Source organism: Sinocyclocheilus grahami, unplaced genomic scaffold (genome assembly GCF_001515645.1).
Source record: "Sinocyclocheilus grahami isolate Dianchi unplaced genomic scaffold, SAMN03320097.WGS_v1.1 scaffold354.1, whole genome shotgun sequence".
NCBI classification, from domain to species: Eukaryota; Metazoa; Chordata; class Actinopteri; order Cypriniformes; family Cyprinidae; genus Sinocyclocheilus; species Sinocyclocheilus grahami.
In genome coordinates, this window is record NW_015505533.1 from 391,550 (window position 1) to 415,092 (window position 23,543).

Here is a 23,543-nt window from a genome sequence, read left to right on the forward strand (position 1 = left end):
TTTGTGTGGTGTTTGTCTGTGTCGTGTGTGTCTGTGTCGTGTGTGTCTGTCTGTGTCGCTGTGTCGTGTGTCTGTGTGTGTGTGTGTCTGTGTGTCTGTGTCTGTCTGTGTCTGTGTCTGTGTCTGTCTGTGTGTGTGTGTGTGTGTGTGTGTGTGTGTGTGTGTGTGTGTGCGCAGCATCTCTGACCTGGCCTTCAGACCCGACGGCTCGCAGCTCATCGTGGCGGCTGGAAACCGCGTTCTGGTAACAGCCTTACCTTCCTCTCACAACAGGACAAGTGCATATATTGAAAAATATGTGACAATATATTTACTTATATATCACAATATATATATATATAGGGCTATTCAGTAAATGTATAATCTGACTGCCAGCGCTGCGCTACTGAAGTGTGCTCAGACTGATTCTAATATGGGCTCACCCACTATATATTTCTAGATATTTAGTATATTTTTGAAAATATATTTTAAGAATATAAACATATTTTAAGCGTTACAAATATACTGTATATTATAGTCCATATATTAGGTCAGAGAAAACCCGTTCACATCTGGGTTATATTATAGTTAACTAAACCTAAAACTATAAAAATAAATGTTGACTAAAATATCATATAAACCAACTTTTAATTCAGCAACATTTCTCATTTTCATTTAGTTTAATGTGAAGTACTAAAGCAACTGAAACTGAAATTAATCAAACTATATAGACATTTAAAAACTAATAAAAATGACAAACGCATAACAAAATTACACATATTTTGAAAGCAAAAAATATAAAGTAAAATCTTCTTCAAAATATTTTCAGAAGCTATATTATTATTAATATCTGAATGATACTGAATATCTCGTATTTGAAGAACACGAAGCTGTTTTTGAACTGGTTTAGAGCTAAGCTGTTAAGGAAAAGAACAACAATACGTCTCTCTCTCTCTCTATATATATACTGTATACACGCATACATAAGCAATATCACACGTGAGATATGGCTGTATATCGGCACACTTACTCGAATCAGCCATATCTCACGTCTACTCGTGTGATACTGCGTTTATACAACAGTTCGACGGCACAAGTGTGTAAATACGTAAGAAACGACAGCGCAGTGTGTTGTAAATCCCTCTTTTGTGCAGAACTACTTCCTTCCGCCACAGAGTCAAATCTCAGTTTGACAGTTTAACAGCTGAGCCCCAGTCTCCGCTACTAATTCAGAAACGCCACTTCAGAGCTAGTAACGAAGGAGCGTTGAGTTGCTTCATTAAGAGATTACTGTATTAAAAGCTTGCTGTATTATGTAGAGTATCATGAGAGAGAGATGGACTGAGAGTGTGATTACCTGCATCTGATACAGCATTCATTCTTCAGCTCAGTCTCATATTCACAATAAACTTTAGTTTGAATATCTGCTGAGGAAAGCATTGTCTTTGTTTTGGAAGACCAAACAAAGTAGTTTCGCTTTCACAATGAATCACACAGCGTCACACACGGCGGGCTAGAGTGAGCGGAGGCAGCGGGGTTGAGATCGGCACGGCCGGCGGATTCGACGAAGGAGCGTCCGGAGGGCTTGCAGCAACCACATGTGACGACCCCGGGCTGGACTCTGCTTCGTCCACGGTGAAAGCCGGTCCGGCGATCGACAGCACTAAGTTGATGTATTTCCGACCAGCACGGATCAGCTCCAGGCATGACGAAGCGGATATCGTCCTCTTTTGGAAGACCAAACAAAATAGTTTCGCTTTCACAACGAAACACACAGTGCCTTCACGACATAGTGGCGGCAACAAGAATACTACAGCGAGAATAAAAGTTACGTCTTCTTTCTTAGCGTGAACATTTGGGCGGCGTTACACAAATCTTCCCACATAGTGAGGTAGACATGTGGGGGCGTGTTAGAACGAGCCGTTTTAGGTAGGCGTGGCTGACTCTTAACTTCTATAAAGAATATCTCTTTGGATTTGAGACTTTAGTCTTTGAAACTTTACAGATCTTCTTTATGCACCAAGAGCTTGTAACACTCCAAAGAGAAAGGAACAATTGAAATCGCATCATATGACCCCTTTAATATACTTTCATCTGTTGAGGGTGATTTTGCTGCTCAGGACTGCGTTAAGAAAAAGCTTTGTAAGCCTAAGAAGTTCGTAAAAACGATTGTACGATTGATCTTAATATTACGGTCCGTTTCCCAAAAGCATCGTAACTTAAGTAGCACTTGAAAATCAGCGCAGATCTACGAGTACTCTGGAGTAATCTTAAAGCCCTCAGTGCATCGTAAGAAGACAGATTTATGCGGTCACCTGCAGGACAATCGGCAGATTACACCTTTACCTTTATTCAAGTGCAATGTGATTATAATATAAGGATATGATTGTACTTTATTGTACACTTTATTACTCATTTTTTTAAAATGAATTTATAAACGAAATAATTAAAAAGGGCAGTAAAATAGAAATACACATCTAAATTAAATGACTAAACAAAAAAATGATGTAATGTAGGAAATATGCTTCAAAGACTGGGGGAAAAAATCTATCAGTGACTTGCTGATGTGCACGATAACCAGCCACGTATTGGACCCGGAGATAACGTCTCTTTATTATATACTATAATAGGCCTATATATTTTTTATTTAAAGTAAATTATATATTATTATGAAACGTATAATATAATATAATATAATATTGTATACCATCTCTTGTCACCATCTAACGGCGAAACAATGCAACTGCAATCACGAACACGCAATGTTTTTCAAACACGCAAATTTTCAAATAGATGTTGTCTTTATTAACAAACTGCATATTTGAACTATAAACAAGTACATTCTCGCCTGAAAACCATTTAAAACTACATAAACACAAAAACAGTACTATTTATAAAATGTTACTTGATTTGGGCATCCGCCATGACACTCGCTGTAATTGTGTCAGTGTCCAAATATACACTGAACAAAATTATAAACGCAACACTTTTGTTTTTGCCCCCATTTTTCATGAGCTGAACTCAAAGATCTAAGACTTTTTCTATGTACACAAAAGGCCTGTTTCTCTCAAATATTGTTCACAAATCTGTCTAAATCTGTGTTAGTGAGCACTTCTCCTTTGCCAAGATATGTGTGTGTGTGTGTGTGTGTGTGTGTCTGTGTGTGTGTGCAGGTGTACGACACAGCTGACGGCACGCTGATTCAGCCGCTGAAGGGACACAAAGACACCGTGTACTGTGTGGCTTATGCTAAAGATGGTAATGATATCATCCTGTATCTGATTAACTGTGAGTGCATCATGTGCGTCTGTGTGACTTTCCTCCTCTCTGTCCCGCAGGGAAACGCTTCGCATCCGGTTCAGCAGATAAAAGCATCATCATCTGGACCTCCAAACTGGAGGGCATCCTCAAATACACGTGAGCTTCTGTGCTTATAATAATCATATAATTATGATGACGTTTATTATCTTAGTGTTTCATTTAGTCACAGGGTCCCATCATGCTGTGCTGCCGTCCGTCAGACCAGACTTCACTGATAGTGTGTTTGTGTGTGTTTTCTCTCTTAGTCACAATGATTCAATCCAGTGTGTGGCTTACAACCCCGTCACACACCAGCTGGCCTCGTGCTCCTCAGGAGACTTCGGTGAGTGTGTGTGTGTGTGTGTGTGTGTCAGCATTGATGACGTTTATTATCTTAGTGTTTCATTTAGTCACAGGGTCCCATCATGCTGTGCTGCCGTCCGTCAGACCAGACTTCACTGATAGTGTGTTTGTGTGTGTTTTCTCTCTTAGTCACAATGATTCAATCCAGTGTGTGGCTTACAACCCCGTCACACACCAGCTGGCCTCGTGCTCCTCAGGAGACTTCGGTGAGTGTGTGTGTGTGTGTGTCAGCATTCACAAACCCATTCACTACTGTGACACATCAATGACAACTGAAACGAGAGACTGACAGGTGCTTAATCAATTCAATTCAATTCACTTTTATTTGAATAGCGCTTTTCACGATACAATTGTTGCAAAGCAGCTTCACAGAAAATGTAAGTTTCTACATTATATTTACTAGTAGCTTATCAGTGGTGACTAATAAGAACCGGTTCTCGGTTCCCAACCCTAAACTGAAGTACAAGGTTACGAGATACATTATGTGAATGCTTGGCCAAAGAGATGTGTCTTTAATCTAGATTTAAACAGAGAGAGTGTGTCTGAACTCCGAACGTTATCATGAAGTCTATTCCAGAGTTTGGGTGCTAAATGTGAAAAAGCTCTACCTCCTTTAGTGGACTTTGATATCCTAGGTACTACCAAAAGTCCAGAGTTTTGCGACCTTAGGGAGCGTGATGGATTGGTAATGATATCATCCTGTATCTGATTAACTGTGAGTGCATCATGTGCGTCTGTGTGACTTTCCTCCTCTCTGTCCCGCAGGGAAACGCTTCGCATCCGGTTCAGCAGATAAAAGCATCATCATCTGGACCTCCAAACTGGAGGGCATCCTCAAATACACGTGAGCTTCTGTGCTTATAATAATCATATAATTATGATGACGTTTATTATCTTAGTGTTTCATTTAGTCACAGGGTCCCATCATGCCGTGCTGCCGTCCGTCAGACCAGACTTCACTGATAGTGTGTTTGTGTGTGTTTTCTCTCTTAGTCACAATGATTCAATCCAGTGTGTGGCTTACAACCCCGTCACACACCAGCTGGCCTCGTGCTCCTCAGGAGACTTCGGTGAGTGTGTGTGTGTGTGTGTGTGTGTCAGCATTCACAAACCCATTCACTACTGTGACACATCAATGACAACTGAAACGAGAGACTGACAGGTGCTTAATCAATTCAATTCAATTCACTTTTATTTGAATAGCGCTTTTCACGATACAATTGTTGCAAAGCTGCTTCACAGAAATTGTAAGTTTCTACATTATATTTACTAGTAGCTTATCAGTGGTGACTAATAAGAACCGGTTCTCGGTTCCCAACCCTAATCGTAATGCACTGCTAGCTGGTTGTCCTGCATCTTCAATAAACAAGCTACAGATAGTCCAAAATGGACTATATTCTCGGGAATAGGCTATTTTTTGCAAATTGTCATTTTTGGGTGAACTATTGATTCAGAATCAGAATGAGCTTTATTGCCAGGTATGTTTACACATACGAGGAATTTGTTTTCGTGACAGAAGCTTCCACAGAAGCTTGCTGTAAAATATCATGTTAGCACCTGGTATTAAGATGTTTCTGGTGATCCACCGGCTGAATATCGGATCGGATCACTGAACCACATACGTTTGAGTGAGTCAAACACAGAGTTATGTTTCAGACACATGATGCCGTAATAGCAGAACAGCAGTGAGTGTATCACAGAAAACACACGTTAATGTCCAGAGGAAGCAAATTTCTGACCTAATGGCAAACTCGGCTTTGATTTGACAGATAAGACGTGCATGAATGTGAGTGAACGTAGTGCAGTCAGAAGGCTGTTTGTGTGATAAGAGATTTGACAAACGCTGCAGTGTTCTTTTCTCTGACGTGTTTGCTTTGGGTTGCAGGTCTGTGGTCTCCGGAGCAGAAGTCTGTCTCCAAACATAAAGTCAGCAGTAAGATCACGTGCTGCGGGTGAGTTTGAGGAGGTTTATCACGCTGTGCTGCGGTGAAGGGCTGTGTGATGTGTGACGTGTCTGCTGGTGATCTCAGGTGGACTAATGACGGCCAGTACTTGGCTTTGGGAATGATGAATGGAGTGGTGAGCGTCAGAAACAAGAATGGAGAGGAGAAGGTGAAGATCGAGCGTCCGGGGGGCTCTTCATCGCCCATCTGGTCCATTGCCTGGAACCCGTCCAAGTAAGTGTTCGTGCTTGATCTAAAATTATAGGCTTAGTTAACTTCAGTTTACTTAAGTTGAATATTTAAGTTTATTTATTAAGTTGCTATAACTAATTGCAGCAGCATTTTTTTTACAGTGATGGAGTGTTATTTTAGCGTCAGATGCTCTTCTAGTTTTTGTCAATAGTGTTTATTTGTGTACATTCATAATGAGTGCTCAGTTTGCACATCAGACAGCAGGGGGCTCTGTTGCTCTAGTCATTCAGTTCATCTACAGCCACACACTCCACTGTCTCTGATCTGTGCTGTTCGCTGTCACTGTTGCTCAGACTCCTGAGAAAGTGTTAAACTCAGTCTGGCAATGCAGTAAAAGCTCTCTGAACTCCTCAGTGCTGGTCTTGGAGAGCCTCTTTCCTTCAGAGTTCCTGAACACCATGAATGATTTAACTAGGGTTGGATCTGATCTGTGTCACGTCCCTGATGTCAGAGTCTAGCTCTGACACGAGAACAGCACACTGAGCCTGTAAACCGTTTTCACGCCGTAGTTTTGGAAGTGGAAATCTCCTTTTCCCCAAACTTCAGCCTACAAACACGGTGTTTTACCGGTGTAATCAGAGGTGTGCAGGAACAGCAGTGTGTCCTCTCACCGTCACATCACATTTAAACAAAAACAAGTATGTATATATGCTTTATATATGTCTAGAGCTGTCAGAGTGTGAATTCACACCTACTGTCATTTGATAAAAATGGGTATAAAAAGTAAAGCTGAATTACAGGTGCAGTAATGTGTAAAGCTGGCAGTTTCTCCATATGAAATAATTAGCACTTTCACAGACATGCAGTGGTTTACATACATGTATACATGTTTATATCAGTGTGTCTTTGAAACGCAGCTCATTGCATTGTGGGGTTGCATATGAGCACCTTCTCCTCAGTCAGTAGGTACTGTAGGTGATGGATGATGATGGAGTCTGAGCAGCAGATGTCTCCGATAAAGCACACAGGACAGGATAGATGTTCCTCAGTGTTCTTGAATGGCCATGTGTCACACTGCGTGTGTTTGTGTGTGTGTGTGTGTGTGTTTCAGGGATGAACACAACGATATCTTGGCAGTGGCTGATTGGGGACAGAGGCTGTCGTTCTACCAGCTCAGTGGGAAGCAGGTTTGTGTGTGGAATATGTTTTTATTATGCTGTGACAATACAAATGATCATGTCAAACTCACGCCAGAGAGAGATTTAGTGTTGACTGAGAAGTGCTCACTGATCAAGTAGCTGAACACTATCACTCATAGGTCCTTTTGTTTGTTCGTCTGTATTTGGATATTGTCTATCGTCTATAAATGCATGTCCCAGTCACATTTTCTTAAATAAACATTACTTACACTAGCAGAAAAAGAAAAGAAAATCTATTTTATATTTTTACTTTAACAATGCAATCAATATTCTTTTTATTAAAGCCAAGTATGAATGTGTCTTTAAGCATTTTACATTTATTCCAAAATAATAACTCAATGCAGCAACATTTATTTAATCATTTTATTTGTGAACTTATGTTCAGCTATTCTTCTTGATAGTTAAAGGCACAATATGTAAGATTTTGTAATTAAAATATCCAAAAACCACTAGAACGGTGTTATATATTTTACTGACTTGTGTACTTACATTATCCCAAATGTTTCGAAGAATGTTTAAATCCAGAGAAATAAGCAATTTTAACTAGTGACACGGAGCGTGTCCATCGTGTCATTGTGTCGCCTGCCAATGATGTCATAACCCCTTGATTTACGGTTTTGTTTTGAAGAAAACATGGAAACACCAAAGACACTTTAATATGTTGTGCGTTTTAATAGACCGGTGACGACCGCACAGAGTAGCATTATAACAGAACTTTCAAATGTATCTAGTATGATAAAACAGCGCTGCTTTACCCCACATACACACGACCGGAAGCAGCGGAAGCGCTCGACTGTGGCATAATAAAAGCTCCGCTGCTTTACCCCACATACGCACGACCGGAAGCAGCGGAAGCGCTCGACTGTGGCATAATAAAAGCTCCGCTGCTTTACCCCACGTACACACGAGCGGAAGCAGCGGAAGCGCTTGACTGTGGCATACTTGATCTGGAGCGTAAGGTCACTTGAGAATAATCGAATCCATTAGAGCAGCTGCAGTTCTATTTCTCTCCACAGATTCACACTAAAGGTGTGGCGCTGTCGAGCTGCGGAGGCTCAGACACCAGACTGATATCACCGTCTCTTACCGTCATACACAGTGTATGAGACACTACAGCAGTGCTTCTCAATTCTAGACCGGCCCCTGCTCTGAACATTTTGCATGTCTCCCTTATTTAACACACCTGATTGAGATCATCAGCTGGTTAGTTCAGTTCATGGATCTCTCTCCTAACAAGCTAATGATCTCAATCAGGTGTGTTAAATAAGGGAGACATGCAAACTGTGCAGAGCAGGGGCCGGTCTGGAATTGAGAACCACTGCACGACACAACTTTCTGTGAAATCTCTCAGCTCTGACTGCCCGAATTCTGCAGACCGGCTCTGACTTTGGGCACTATTGTTGACTCGTCCAGACTGCGAATCAGTCATGTAGTGTTTCTAATTCCAATCTGATTAGTGCTGCCTGATCTTTGCCTTTACTTGTCCTATCTCCTGCTTCAAAAGGACAGATCTGTGTTTCCCTATAGCGTCAGGACCATGAAACACTGAGACCATCATATCTGCTAAACACTCCACACAGACTATCCATCACGACTGGGACTTAACATAGTACAATAGTTCATTTCAGATGAGCAGGAGTATTTCCCTTACGTTCTCTATAAATACATGGAGCTGAGTGAAAGTGATCATGTTTTATAGAAGACGTCAGCTCTGCTGGAAAACATTATGATCACACACACACACACACACACACATGTGTGCTGCCTCAGGTGAGCATGGGAAGTGTAGTAATTAAAGGAAAATATGCAGTGCTCATTATGCAGCTGTAATGTAGTCGCTCACCTCCAGTGCTGTCTGAACAAACATGCTGCCTTCATTACTCTGCTATTCACAGAGCTCGTAAATTCCAATTCTCGCTGTCCTGAACGCTGCAGTTCTTTACAGGGAACAGCACTGACGAGGGGATGTTCGCTAAAGCAAACCACTGCGGCATGGTTTTTTTGGCCAAATACTGCAACGGCTGAGATGTGAGAGACCAGACACAAGACAGACATGCGTTCATAACAAATGAAAAACATGACTATCCTGTTAGCTTTCTCTCTTCCTCTGTCAGCTCTATATATGCAGCCACAAAAAGGCATGTGTAAAGGTATGTAGCGAATCAGCTCATGGGAAATATGAATAATTAACCATAACTAATTATGAATATTTTAGATCCGCTGTAGATATTTAGCTGACCTCTCCATAAAACCAGTGATATCATGATTAGTTGTCATGGTGACCAAGGAGGGGATGGTGTTCAGCAGAAATCCTGGCATCCAGTTTGAGTTAGGGGACTGTGACGATTTGTTAATCTAATGAATAATTGATTTGTTAAATCAAATAAAAATTAGTGTGTCAGATTGGTCGAGACGCTACAGGTAATTGGGAATTGAATGAATGGTTGCATACTACAATGGAGCCAAGTGGTTAAGAAGTACATTTGCGTTTCTTCTTTTAGCAGACGCTTCTATCCAGTGAGAAGCTCGTAGTTTATTGAGAGTGAAGGGGGCTGATGGTGAACATCACTCTTGAATGTGTGTGTGCGTGCGTTTCTGTGTTTCGCACACAGCCATAGGCTTTTAGCTGCTTTGAAAAAAAATGTCGTGCTCCGAGAACATTTCAGAAGTGAAAATACTCATCAGCCTCTTAAAACCATAATGCTTTTAACTTTGTAATAACTGGAAACAGCAACTTATCCAAAAAAATGAAAAGGGCTGTTATTCAGTAGTGTAGTAGCTTCTCCCAGTGTTGAGGATAACTGGAGGAGCTTCATCATGAATATCTGACTGCATCGCTGCATCGTCTCAAACTCGCTCTGATACAACCAGAGATTGCAAACATCTGAGCCATTTATCAACAACATATATGATCAGTTTTGTGCAGGTGATTTTAAGGGTGTTCTTTTACAAAGCTGACAGTGCAGATGTGCATGTTTTTGTGAATGGTGTGTGTGTGTGCGGTGATAATAAATGTCTGTATAAGGTTCCTGATACTAAGGCTTTAGGTTTAGTTGGCTTTATGCTGAACTGCATCTGTAGACAGAATTGTGAAGATCTGCATCAGAGTCATAGCATAAAAATAAATTCCCTGAGGAATATCACCACATTTTTATGTGATCCCCCAGTATTTCAGATGGCGACAGGTCTTAAGCTGATTAGAATAAGTGTTTATTTTAAATATTTGGCTGTCTAATAACCACAGAAGGTTGGCACAGCATTTCAGAGTTGGTGTTAGATGATCGTGTTTTATGGCAGTGAGTAGTGCAGCATGTTATGTGAAAGCAGTAAAAGAGCCGCAGCATGTTCTCATGCTTCTGCAGATCGGGAAGGACCGGCAGCTGAGCTTCGACCCGTGCTGCGTCAGCTTCTTCTCTAAGGGCGAGTACATCGTGATGGGCGGCTCTGACAAACAGGCCTCGCTCTACACTAGAGACGGAGTCCGGCTGGGCACCATCGGGGAGCAGAGCTCCTGGGTTTGGACCTGCCGAGTCAAGCCAGACTCCAACTATGTGGTCAGACATCTCTCGGGTTATTCATGGATCATTCATTCATGAGGGTAGTTAGGTGTGCTAGGAGCTTTATCAAGTCAAGTCAAGTTGAGAGCTTTATTGTCATTCTGCTACATGTGGTGACATACAGTGGAACGAAATGTCGTGCCTCACAGGACCACGGTGCTACATAAATACAGGCATACAACAATGAAGTAAAACAGTAAAACCTATACACAACTAGCCTACTGACTGATTTTGACTATGAGTATACTATATATATATATATATAAATGTTTACCTATGCATAAATAAAAAAAATACAGACTATACGGATGCATCACATAATACTGTACATGTGCAAAGAGAAACATCGTAAATCATGGACAGTGGTTCCACATGACTGAATCATGTTATTTGGACATGTCTAATTTTAAGTTGAGTTTACTCAGTTTGCTTTAGTTTATCCTACATGAAGTGTTTGAGTAGAGATAACATGTTTCCATCGTGTAGAACCACTGTTTATGCAAGTTCAGCCAAATAATGGCCATCATAATACAATATTAGGCATTAACAAGTCTCCATATTTTCTCATCTTGCTAAAAATTGCATAAAATAACACTTTTTGACATTTTGTCTCCCCATATCCAGTCCTGTGCAAAGCATGGTGGGAAGTGTAAAACTTATTTTGAGCTACATGTTCTTTCAAAATGAAAACATCAAGTTAAGCCAAAAAGTAACCATTTCAAGTGTGCTTAACATGATGCAACCATGTTTGAACGAAAAACCTGATACAATGGTGTTAAATCAAAATGAATTCTATAAATAAAGAAAAGCCTGTGAATCTCACAAAAATATGTCTAGTTCACCTTTCATCTCAAAAGTCAAATAAAAAAAAGGTTACTGTCATTATATTCATTGCTAAATTTGTTTTAATATATTATTGTGCAAATAATAATACATATGATATATAATAATATATTTTTTGTTGCCTTAGAGTTATGAGAATTAGTCAGGGGAAGAAATAATGTCACAATGCAAAACCCCTAATGGTCCTAAATACTTTGACAATTTAGACAAAATAGACCATTTTTTCCATTCAATCGATAATTTCTTCCTTTGTTTCTTCTTTGAGGGGTGAAATATGTTTGTGAGATTGACTGTTGTCATCACTCGCCTCTATTTAAAGCTATTGTTTATTAATAGAAGGAGAGATTAAAGGTGTAAACTCTTACAGTGCATATCTAATCAGAGCGGAGATGTGTGACTGAGTTAATTAGTTATGTGAAAATCACCTCACATATTGGTTTAAAAATCACAGCTCTGTTTTTCTCTCAAACTGTGTTTTATAAATCAGTCACCAGTCTTTCACAGACATTGGAAAATTATTTTAAAAAGGAGAGCGATCAATCGATATGTCACTCTTTTTGTGTTTTGATTTGCATTCTTTAATTAGTGTGGTTGCGAGCTCTTTGATGGATATTTGTGGTGGTTGAGCATCACACTCTTCAGAAGCTTGTGTTGTGCAGGTTTTAGGCTGTCAGGACGGCACCATCGCCTTTTTCCAGCTAATCTTCAGCACGGTCCATGGCTTATATAAGGACCGCTACGCCTACAGAGACAGCATGACAGACGTCATCGTACAGCACCTCATCACTGAGCAGAAAGGTGACCAGAAAATCCTCCACCACATACAGGTTCATCATATTCAAACATGCTGCTCTCAAACTCAAGAGAACATGTTTCACTTCAGCCGTAAGCTCTTACTGCAGCATGTGTGTAACTGTATGTTCCTTTAGGTTTAGTCTCCATTTGTAAATTAATTAGTTTACAGTAGGGATGCACAATATTATCAGACCAATATCGGAATCGACCGATGATGGCTTTAAATGCAAATATCGGCATCGGCCCGATATGAAACATTATGCCGATATGTCTTGCCAATTAGAGGAATACATTAACTCGCATGAGCTCAGGGTGTGCTAGCGATTAGATCACGTCAGCATTGTGGCTCATTCTTGAAGCAAAGGTTTGTCTGTGATGATTAGATTCACTGTTTTGGATCGCTGCATTTAATCTGAAAGCACGTACAGAATGACGCGTTCGGTGTATGATAGAGTAAACAGTAATAGCAGGTGCAGCAGTGGCAGCCGCCCCCAGGTCCTAACGCCCGCTCAGTAAGAAGTTTTAATATGTAGGGTGCGCTGTTGGCCTACTTTTAATAAGATGAAAGCAAAATACACAAGTAATATTTAGACTGTGTTTCTGATTAAATAAAGCAGTAATCGATGCCATAAAATCATGAGTATGTTTTGATTTAAAGGTCAGAAGCTATAGCTTACATGAAAAAAAACATTTTTTATATATACTGATTTATTCAATGTGTAATATTGTATAACGTGTTATATTTTTTTTAACAAATTATGAGCTCTAAAAGTTTTTCAAAATTCTTACAACTCTTTTGCTTTAGACCATTTACAAATGTTAAATCATAAAATAAAATGTTAAGATTACCACTGCATCTTTCTGAAAAAAAATGCAGTGATTAATATATAGTTTATTTATAGTTATTTTCAAATCTTCAATGTACCGTCATTCTAAAATAACTTAATTGTTGTTTATTTAATTCTAACAAATAAGTTCTTGTTAAAAATTAACCAAAATTAAAATTTATTATATAATGGCATCAGCTATTGGCCAAAATGAGTAGAAAATTATCGGCATATCAGATATCGGCAAAATCCAATATCATGCATCCCTAGTATACAGCATATATGTATGCTAATGGTGATAGTGGCGAGGAGACAGATTAAACAGTTAAAATACTAATTATCTTTGATCATATGCGTGTCGCCCATGTAAGGAAGGAGAGATAAAGTCTCTGCATATGCAAATTTCATTTTTTTCTTACTTTTTTAAACTATAGACTGTCCATTAAACTTTGGCCATTTTCATCTTTAGAAAGCATAATGAAGCAATATTAAATTCAGTAGGGATGCACCAATAGGAATTTTTTGGCTGATGCCGATACCGATTTTAACAATCAACTATTAGCTGATACCGATGCCGATATTGGTCAATTGCATAAAGCAGGGCTTAAAAACAGAAGAAAAAAAAATAGATCGGTTCACTCCGAGCAGAATCGGTATTTGAATGTTTCTGTCCCTGTGTTCCTCTGTATTAATACCATTCAGAAACCGATTTTAGTAGAAAAAATACCGGTTAATAACATTATTTTAAAAACTTTTTCTATAATAATAATAATAATAAAGTACAGCGTTTTCTTTACTCAAAAAGAAAAAATACAAAGAGAGTCTTGGTCCGGTACTTGTCATAGCCAATACAGCATCATCTTTTCTAGATTTTGACCAAATGTATTGAACAAAAGAAAAAAACTGGCAACGCTTTAAAGACATTAAAGTATTTTTTCAAGATATTTAAAAATGTTTGCAGCATGAATAAAAAAAGCTACTCCTATAAGCGTTTTGATAGGAAAAAAACTAAATTAATAGGCTGTACGTCACATTTTATTATTACATTCAGAAATAATGTAAGCTAAAATACCAGTAAATAAAGCAAAATGTTTACAAACATTATTACAGACACAATTAGGCTATTTTAGTTCCCTTCTCTCCACAACAAATCCTCTAAAGTTGTATTTACGCTAAATGTAAATGGCAAGCCAAAACAAATTAATTTAAAAGTGAAACTGAAGCCTACCTCTCTCATTCTGCACGAATCCAAATGTTTCTATATCCGCGACGTATCTGGATGCTAAAATATTATTTATTATGTAAATTATAGGCTTTGTTCTTCACTGGCATTATAGACATACAGTGAGGCGCTGGTCACGCTGAACGGCACAGACTGTACTGCGCACTATTCAAATTGAGCAGTGTAACTTTTTATGTTTCTTTAACTGTATTTTATTTTGATAATGAACAGGCTGCGATGTCAAGTTAGCATAAATATGTGGTAAGTGTGTGTGAGGCACCGGTTTATTATGTAAATTATAGGCTTTGTTCTTCACTGGCATTATAGACATACAGTGAGGCGCTGGTCACGCTGAACGGCACAGACTGTACTGCGCACTATTCAAATTGAGCAGTGTAACTTTTTATGTTTCTTTAACTGTATTTTATTTTAATAATGAACAGGCTGCGATGTCAAGTTAGCATAAATATGTGGTAAGTGTGTGTGAGGCACCGACGCGATCACTCTCGGTTTCCTTTCTGTGAACTTTGGAGCACGTTACAATGATCCAAACTAACCACAATTTTTTCTTTCGTTTTGTTAATCTGTTAATGATTTAAGTGAAATATATTTTGTGTATAGACCTATATATTCCTTTTTATGTAGCCTATATAGTTTTATTCTGTTTTCTCCGTTCATAGAAGTGCTGCAGGTGCGTAATGTGACCTTGTGTGAATCCGTGTTCTACATTATCCAGCCATTTTTGCTGGTTTCAAAGCTGCATATTACCTGCCATTAATTTTCACTTAAATGTAGGCCTAATGCTTGGCGGATCATGATGTATCCATGGGTAAACTAACGTCAGTGCATTGCCATTGCGACTTACCTATGCTGAATGTACAGCTGAGCGCGTTTCACTCGTTGGATGCGTCAGCGTCACGTTTGCATAGGCCGTACTATGCCGTCTGACAAACTATATTTTGTACAGATTTTATTTTGTTTTAGCAAGTACTTCATTATTTTGCCCAGAGAAAAACATTAGATTATGCAACAGACATGCAACTCATTGTCTCCATGCAGTTAATTAATGAACCATCAGTATCAGCCCTTTTCATGCTATTTCCGATAAGCCGATGGCTTTAAAATAATAAAAAATCGGCTGATAAATATCGGCAGCCGATACTTTGGTGCATCCCTGAAATTCAGTAAATGTGTTTTAAAAGACAAGATGTTTGCATTAAAGTGCTAACTTTGACATCCATAAAAATGCATTTTGTTAGATCTTTTTATTATTGCGAGGGCATCCCTGGACCCAAATATGTAAACCTCAGATACTGTGTGTACAGTCACAGGCCCATAATTCCTAGTGATAGCCTTCAATGTGATCCGTCTGTGTCTTTGTCGGAATGTTCTTGACTTTTCCCCAACCTTCTCTCTTAGTACGGATCAAATGCCGTGAGTTGGTGAAGAAGATCGCCATCTACCGCAGCCGACTGGCCATCCAGCTTCCCGAGAAGATCCTGATCTACGAGCTGCTCTCCGATGACTCCTCCGACATGCATTACCGCGTCAAAGAGAAGATCTGCAAGCGCTTCGAGTGCAACCTGCTCGTCGTCTGCTCACAGCACATCATTCTGTGTCAGGTAAAGAGCCAGAGTAAAACATTACGCATCCAGATGCATGTGCCAGATCACGTAATGCTACATCAGAAGATCAGCGAGTGAAGAATGGTGATTTCTATATGACTGCTCCACAACACGGTCTAATCTTTATTCCTAAAAGATACATTACATTATTTGGCTGATGGATAAAAGCAGAGCATGATGCCAGTCTGTCAAAGTGACAAATTATTTTTTGGGGGTATTCTCACAGCGTCCTAAACTGTGAGGAGTTTTTGAGAAAGAATCTTCAAGAAAAGTGTTTGTCTGGAGGTTTCTACGCATTCTGGTCCATCAGTGGTTTGCTATGACACTGGCATCACAAGACTTTCTGTGGCTAAAGCTGCTGCCAGGTTTTCAGATTCTTGTTTTGTCTTTTAATTCTGCTCTCGTCAGACTCTGAACTGACGTCTTGATTTCATGATCAGTATCCCATGAATGATTCCACTAGACGGCGCAGCTTCATATGTAATAGTTCTCAAGCAGAGACACACAATACATTCATGTGTTAATATGGCACAATCCTTCTCATAATTCTGCAGCGGAAGTGTGGCTGTCCTGAAGGCTCTAGTGTTTGTGATCAGCCTGTGCCTGATTCTGACGTCTCTGTTTTTCAGTGAAATCTGCAAGAATAAGTGCATAACAACAAACCCTACCATTGTTTGTGAAAACTTTATAGCTCAAATAATTTACGGTGGAGGCCAATATGTTTGCACAAAATATGCACAAAAATCTCACTGCATTATTACAATTAATGGCAAAATGAATGTTTGGAAATGTAAACTGATATTTTCTACTGACACACTACAGCAAAAGATAGAAATAACTGACTTCAAAACATTTTTAGCTGGTGACAGTACTAGTGTTCTAATGATTTTGGCCACCGCTGTATCATTATTTTTACCACATTTCAGTGATGACCATGGGCTCTTTTGCATTACAGTTATGTGACCGAATGAAAGGGTCTCAATGGTCCTAAGAATGGGCTTTATTCAGATGCATACTGTGTGTGCATGATCTCATATGAAAGACGTGTGGTCACGCAGTGTTATCTGAAGCGTGATCAAACACGGAGCTGTAGGATGACTGAGAGGCTGTGTTTGGCGGTCAGGTCAGATGTTGACCCGTCTCTTGTGATATGAAGCAGCCCATTCAAACTCCAGAAATACACACAGAAAGTGTTTTGTCTAGACGAGTTGGTCAGAGTGCCTTCAGAGTGTGATTTGTTTAATGTATTTAGTCATTTATTATCCTTGACGCTTTTATCAAGAGTGATCCCCTGCAGAGAACTACAGTTAAAGAAACAGCTGAACATTAATTTCCTCATTTTCTCATCTTCCTGTCATTATAAAGTCAGTCTTTCCTCCATAAACATACACAAGTGTTTGGCAGAATATCAGTGCTGCTCTTTGCTGTGCATCAGAAGCATAAAGTGATCAAAAATGACAACATTTACCATCTTAAAAGTGTCATAAGTCTGGCCTGATTGTCCAGCATGATAGAGGAAGAGCAAAGCCCAGCGAACCCTTCAACATGTAACTAAAGCACATGCTAAACTACAGCTGCTCTCTTCTGACACTCGGCAGACCCTCCGTGTCTAAACATCTCATCCAGCAGGCCTTGATCACTATCAGCTCTCCAGCGACTTTATGACTAACAAATGGCCACTTTAGTAAGGAGGAGCAAAACAAATGTCTTTGTTCATTGTCAGTCCAGGATAGGCAGCCAGATAACTGACCGACCCACCAGTATTGAAGCTGAGCCCCAATTTCATGCGTCCCAGCAGACTTAGTAAGACTTGCTTTTCAGTTGATGTGTAGTGTTCAGTAACAGGAGTGAGTCAAAACTACATCCGTTGCTTGGTGATGATAAACCAAACATATTTTGCAAGGGAGAATCAAACACATTTGTGATCCAAGTGCATCTTTTTAGTAAACTTTTAAACTGTGCTTACAGCGTCTAGCTGAAAAAAGCCACAGTCTGTTTCTTTACGTGAAAATTTAAGTAAAACCCCATTTTCCATCACTCACAGTGATAACCTGGACATTACAGATTATATTTGATCAGCTGCAAAACGTTTGTAAATCTCGTTGCGTGATTCATTTGAATACTCTCATCCCATAAATTTTGCATATGAAAGGGAAACTCCAACAAATGCATTTTTAATAAGGTCAGGCGCAAAAATAACTGTCCACACCTTTTTTTCAGCGCTAATTCTTCACTGCGCATCTTTAGTAAAACCTGACAGTACTGTTTTAACGCCAAAAGATGGTTTGCGCCAGCAAAAGCTGCCCCTATATATCTGTTGTTTCATTGCTTCTTTATGTAAGATTTTTTTTTCCTTCATTGTTTGCTCTCTTTCAAATAAATGCTGCTTGCTTGGGTGTTTTGTTATTAAATGCACTGTTATTCAGTCATTTTGTAAGTGAGACCTAGCTGTCAGGATATATTTTGGGGCCACTATATATAAATATGTTGAGTGATTAAAAAAGAAAGAAAGTGAGAGATGAGATGTAACCTGTCCTCTCTGTGTGTGTGTGTGTGTGTGTGTGTTTGTGTGTAGGAGAAGAGACTGCAGTGTTTGTCCTTCACGGCCGTCAGAGAGAAAGAGTGGCTGATGGAGTCTCTCATTCGCTACATTAAAGTGATCGGCGGCCCGCCGGGACGAGAGGGGCTTCTAGTGGGGCTGAAGAATGGAGCTGTATGTGATCTTGAAAGTCATAGTTATTGCTATTGTGTGATGTGTTTTGTTTCTGTCTAGTGCTACATGAATGCAGCTTCTTTTCTTCCGTCTCAGCAGTGTAAATAGTTCGGTTTGTTTGTGTGTAGATCCTGAAGATCTTCGTGGACAACCCGTTTGCCATCACACTGCTGAAGCAGAACACTTCAGTGCGCTGTCTGGACATGAGCACATCACGCAGCAAGCTCGCTGTAGTGGACGAACACAACACCTGCCTCGTGTACGACATTCACACCAAGGAGCTGCTCTTCCAGGTCATGATGAGCTTCAGTCTGAGCCTGTGCATGACCAGCAGCAGCACAGTTAGCAATCAGATGCCCTGACTGGTGTCCCTGTGTCTGTGTTTCTCTGATTCTGTAGGAGCCCAATGCCAACAGTGTGGCGTGGAACACGCAGTGTGAGGACATGCTGTGTTTCTCTGGCAGTGGATATCTGAACATCAAGGCCAGTAACTTCCCAGTGCACCAGCAGAAACTGCAGGGCTTTGTGGTGGGTTACAACGGATCCAAGATCTTCTGCCTTCACGTCTACTCTATGGCCGCAGTGGAGGTGCCTCAGGTGCGAGAAACCGGTTCAGTCTCCCATTGATTGGGAAATGATGGAGAATGAGCTTGGTAACGGGTGATCTGTGTGTAAATGAAATCCACATGGAATGTACAAAAGTAAAGTTATTGGCAGTAGGCCTGTTAACAAGACTGAGAAACTACATTCAATTGTTTCTTTTAAATATTTCCAGTATTCCAAATCTAATCCAGTTGTAAAGACATTTCGCACCTCCTGATGTTGTGCAGTAAATGGCATGGTCCTGGTTAACATGTTTTGTTGAAACAACAACCCTGTCAAAAAATGTTGTACCCCTGAATAACATGACTTTGGCACATCCATTTCAAATGAGACTTTTCCTTTTCATCCTCTTGGACATACTTGGACCACGTTAGCTGATTGTCATTCTGGTTGATCTGTGCAGTCTGCTCCGATGTATCAGTACCTGGAGCGACGCATGTTTCAGGAGGCCTATCAGATCGCCTGTCTGGGTGTGACGGATAATGACTGGAGGGATCTGGCCACAGAGGCTCTGGAGGGACTCGATTTTCACACCGCCAAGAAAGTGAGGCACGCACCCACAGCTTTCCCCCGTCATCCTGTTTTTAACATGTTTCAGGATATATTTGTCTTTGTGTCACTCTCATCAGGCGTTCATCAGGGTTCGAGATCTGCGCTATCTGGAGCTCATCAACAGCATTGAAGTAAGACATCACACACATGCCTCATGTTACACTCCTCATCTCATCCAATTCTTCAATTAGAGGCCATTTTCTGCCCTATAGGTGATTTTAAATGTAAAAAAAATTCAAATCATTCTAGGATAGATTTGTACTTTTTAAAAATATATTTTTTAATATGAGAAGTACTAAAACTGCAAAATGCTGCATTTTCATACATTCCAATTACTATAAGTTACTGTCATTTTTTCTTTTGAATGTAATTGCCACATTTCTGAAACAAGGCCTCAGTGATGTATGTGAATGAGCTCCTGTGGGCTTGAGCGCTTGTATTTTCTTCCTAAGAGCTAAACAATAATTTTCAGTTAGATAAGTATTTATATCATCATTTGTATTGTGTTCAAGTATCAAAAGTGTTCCTTAGTGAAGAATTATGTTTGTCCTCTCTTATTTCACTGTTTACATTACTCTTTATTATGTCTCATCAAGCATGCTGAGCTTTTCAGAGTTGAACATTGTGATACACAAACCCTGACCTGTTTCAGTAAATGTTGTCCTTATGGGGACATGTTTTGATCCTCATGAATGAAGTGTTTTGAGTGTAAAAATGCCTGTAGTTTTGTGTGAGGAGTAGGTTTAGGTGTAGTGTTACCATTACACCTATGGAATGAACCCATAAAACCCAACGTGTGAGTGTGAGTGTGTGTGAGAGTGTGTGACCTCTCTATTATGATTAAATCATCATTGCCCCTCCCTGTGGAGTTCAGATGTGCAACACAAAATGACTGCTTACACACACACACACACACTCTTATCCACCCGTAGGCATCAGAAATTCAATAGTTCATTCTTTCCATTGAGAACTGCAGACATCGAAAGCATTTCTGAACAACACAAACTTTCCTTCCCAGAAAACAAGCCACCCTTATCTCTCTCTCTCACACACACACACACACACACACACACTGTTCATATTCTGATTTAAAGGAACAGACACATTCTACCATCACTTATTCTCAACCTGATTGTGTTTCTTTTATACAACAAGATATGAAATGTTTTAATAGCAAAAGCTTCAGCCAAATTCTCTGTAGTATAATGGTCAGGGGCCATCATCCTGCAGTTGTGTGATTGTTTGTGTGCAGAGTTTTGTATGCTGGTGTGTGTGGTAATGGTCTGCGTGTCTGTACGTGAAACACTACATCTGTGCGTCTTACTGTACGTGTGTTTTGTGCAGGAGAGGAAGAAGAGGGGTGAGAGTAATAACCAGCTCTTCCTGGCTGATGTCTATGCGTATCAGGGCAAGTTCCACGAGGCCGCCAAACTCTACAGGAAAACCGGCCATGACAGCCGAGCGCTCAGCATGTACACAGACCTGCGCATGTTTGAGTACGCTAAGGTGTGTGTGTGTGCCCTCACTGCTGCAGTTCATTCTGCCCACCTAGACAGGATGCGTCAGCTGTCTGACTTTTTTAATGCATATAGCAAGACTGTGCAAATGACTGTACAGAATACACAGAAAAATATGTGTGTAGACTTTGTGATCCAGCCAAATTCTCTGCAGTATAATGGTCAGGGGCCATCATCCTGCAGTTGTGTGATTGTTTGTGTGCAGAGTTTTGTATGCTGGTGTGTGTGGTAATGGTCTGCGTGTCTGTACGTGAAACACTACATCTGTGCGTCTTACTGTACGTGTGTTTTGTGCAGGAGAGGAAGAAGAGGGGTGAGAGTAATAACCAGCTCTTCCTGGCTGATGTCTATGCGTATCAGGGCAAGTTCCACGAGGCCGCCAAACTCTACAGGAAAACCGGCCATGACAGCCGAGCGCTCAGCATGTACACAGACCTGCGCATGTTTGAGTACGCTAAGGTGTGTGTGTGTGCCCTCACTGCTGCAGTTCATTCTGCCCACCTAGACAGGATGTGTCAGCTGTCTGACTTTTTTAATGCATATAGCAAGACTGTGCAAATGACTGTACAGAATACACAGAAAAATATGTGTGTAGACTTTGTGATTTGGATTTCTGTCCTTACAAAACTGTAGTCCATTACTGAAGAGAAATGACATGCTGAAAATTGTAGTTAGTAATGTAATCTATAAACGTTTTGATTAGTTTTAGATTACCTAGCTCATTTATCACATTGAGGGTCTGCGTGCTGCTCACTGTTCATGACTTTGTTTGGTGTACAAAAGTTTACCAAACAGTTAAATAATATATTTAAATAAAAAAGAAAGCTGCTACACTGATTATTTGTTTGTTTTACAAAAACTTATTATTCTTCTTATTAAAAAATATATTTTTATTCTTCTTCATGATGTTTTAGTATGAAGAGGTATATTTAAGTCACTGTATGTATGAGTTGTGTTTTTAATATATTTTTGAATATGTTAAAAATGTAAGTCCACACATATTGACTTAATCCAACCTACGCTGTGGGAATACACAGACCCGGTTTACATTAGCTGTCTGAAACCACTGCGGACGTGATCAGTTTAAGCATAGTGTGTTTGTATTGAAGGACTTCCTGGGCTCCGCAGACCCCAAGGACACCAAGCTGCTGATGAAGAAGCAGGCAGACTGGGCCAAGAACAGTAAAGAGCCTCGAGCGGCTGCGGACATGTACCTGACTGCAGGAGAACACATGAAAGCCATCGAGATCATCGGAGAACACGGCTGGATGGACATGTGAGCCACACACACGCATGCTGCCGTCATATGATGGACACACTCAGGCCTTTAGTGACTGTAGATATTACAGGAAACGGTGGTTTGTTCCAGTGGTGTTAAACCAAAGCGGTCACAGCAGCATGCTGATGATATGGCCTGATGGTTAGCAGACATCTTCCACAGATGTTTTGAGTCAAGGTCACATATGGAAGACCTGCGTCATGTCATGATCTCCTATTCCCTCGCTCTTTATAATACAAAGATTACACACACAGACAGCACAATGGCTGACATAAATCATCGTCCTCTCTCTCTGGCTGTGTGTAGGTTGATAGACTTGGCCCGTAAGCTGGATAAAGCAGAGAGGGAGCCGCTGTCCAGATGTGCCGTGTTCTTTAAGAAGTTCAATCATCACGGTTATGCTGCTGAGATTTATAATAAAATGGGCGATCTGAAGGCGCTGGTGCTGCTTCATGTGGACACTAGACACTGGGATGAGGTACGTGCGTGTGTGTACCTGTTATTCACTACGTTATGAGGACCAAATGTCCCCACAAGGAAAGAAGCTCATAAATCACACAGAATGAAGTGTTTTGAGAATGTAAAAGTGATAATGTGTGCATGTGATTATCTTATTCTGCTGCTGTTTTGAAATGTCATTTGATTGGCTGCATCTGAAACAACTGATGTAACCAACTGGTGTGGAGACAAAAAATAGTTGCACAGACACACTACTGTAAGCATGTAAGATAAGCTGCTGCTGCATGAGTAAACATATAAATCCCGTAGCAGATGTAGACAGGTGGAGCTGGGGGAGGTGGAAGGTTTCAGTTATGTTTATATTCACCACAAAATATTCAGATATTGTTAAAATGCAAAAGCAGTTTAACTTGATTCACAATGTTTTATATATATATATGGCTGTTTTGGCTTTAATGATCAGCGGTTGAGGGTAGGGCGACTGCTCACATCTTCAGCAGATGCAAAGACACTAATAGTTTGTTTCTGTGGTCAGTGAGACGCCGCCATATATGTGACTGTTTGCTGAACATTGA

At 40.2% G+C, this 23,543-nt stretch overlaps 1 protein-coding gene across 1 annotated transcript in view; it reads left to right on the forward strand.

Annotated features, from left to right (window-relative positions):
* Positions 1 to 169: 169 nt before the first annotated feature.
* ift122 (intraflagellar transport 122 homolog (Chlamydomonas)) overlaps positions 170 to 23,543 on the forward strand; it is a gene marked incomplete at its 5' end in the record, with an annotated part of 31,761 nt that continues 8,387 nt past the window's right edge. The window contains 20 exons of the mRNA XM_016229533.1: positions 170 to 244; positions 3,153 to 3,237; positions 3,318 to 3,396; positions 3,546 to 3,622; positions 4,408 to 4,486; positions 4,636 to 4,712; positions 5,528 to 5,594; positions 5,673 to 5,819; positions 6,889 to 6,964; positions 10,339 to 10,530; positions 12,036 to 12,174; positions 15,640 to 15,842; positions 18,421 to 18,558; positions 18,687 to 18,851; positions 18,958 to 19,155; positions 19,565 to 19,705; positions 19,791 to 19,844; positions 21,058 to 21,219; positions 22,340 to 22,506; positions 22,816 to 22,987. Of these exons, the coding sequence (XP_016085019.1) occupies positions 170 to 244; positions 3,153 to 3,237; positions 3,318 to 3,396; positions 3,546 to 3,622; positions 4,408 to 4,486; positions 4,636 to 4,712; positions 5,528 to 5,594; positions 5,673 to 5,819; positions 6,889 to 6,964; positions 10,339 to 10,530; positions 12,036 to 12,174; positions 15,640 to 15,842; positions 18,421 to 18,558; positions 18,687 to 18,851; positions 18,958 to 19,155; positions 19,565 to 19,705; positions 19,791 to 19,844; positions 21,058 to 21,219; positions 22,340 to 22,506; positions 22,816 to 22,987 (2,493 nt within the window). The remainder of the gene's footprint in view (positions 245 to 3,152; positions 3,238 to 3,317; positions 3,397 to 3,545; positions 3,623 to 4,407; positions 4,487 to 4,635; positions 4,713 to 5,527; positions 5,595 to 5,672; positions 5,820 to 6,888; positions 6,965 to 10,338; positions 10,531 to 12,035; positions 12,175 to 15,639; positions 15,843 to 18,420; positions 18,559 to 18,686; positions 18,852 to 18,957; positions 19,156 to 19,564; positions 19,706 to 19,790; positions 19,845 to 21,057; positions 21,220 to 22,339; positions 22,507 to 22,815; positions 22,988 to 23,543) is intronic.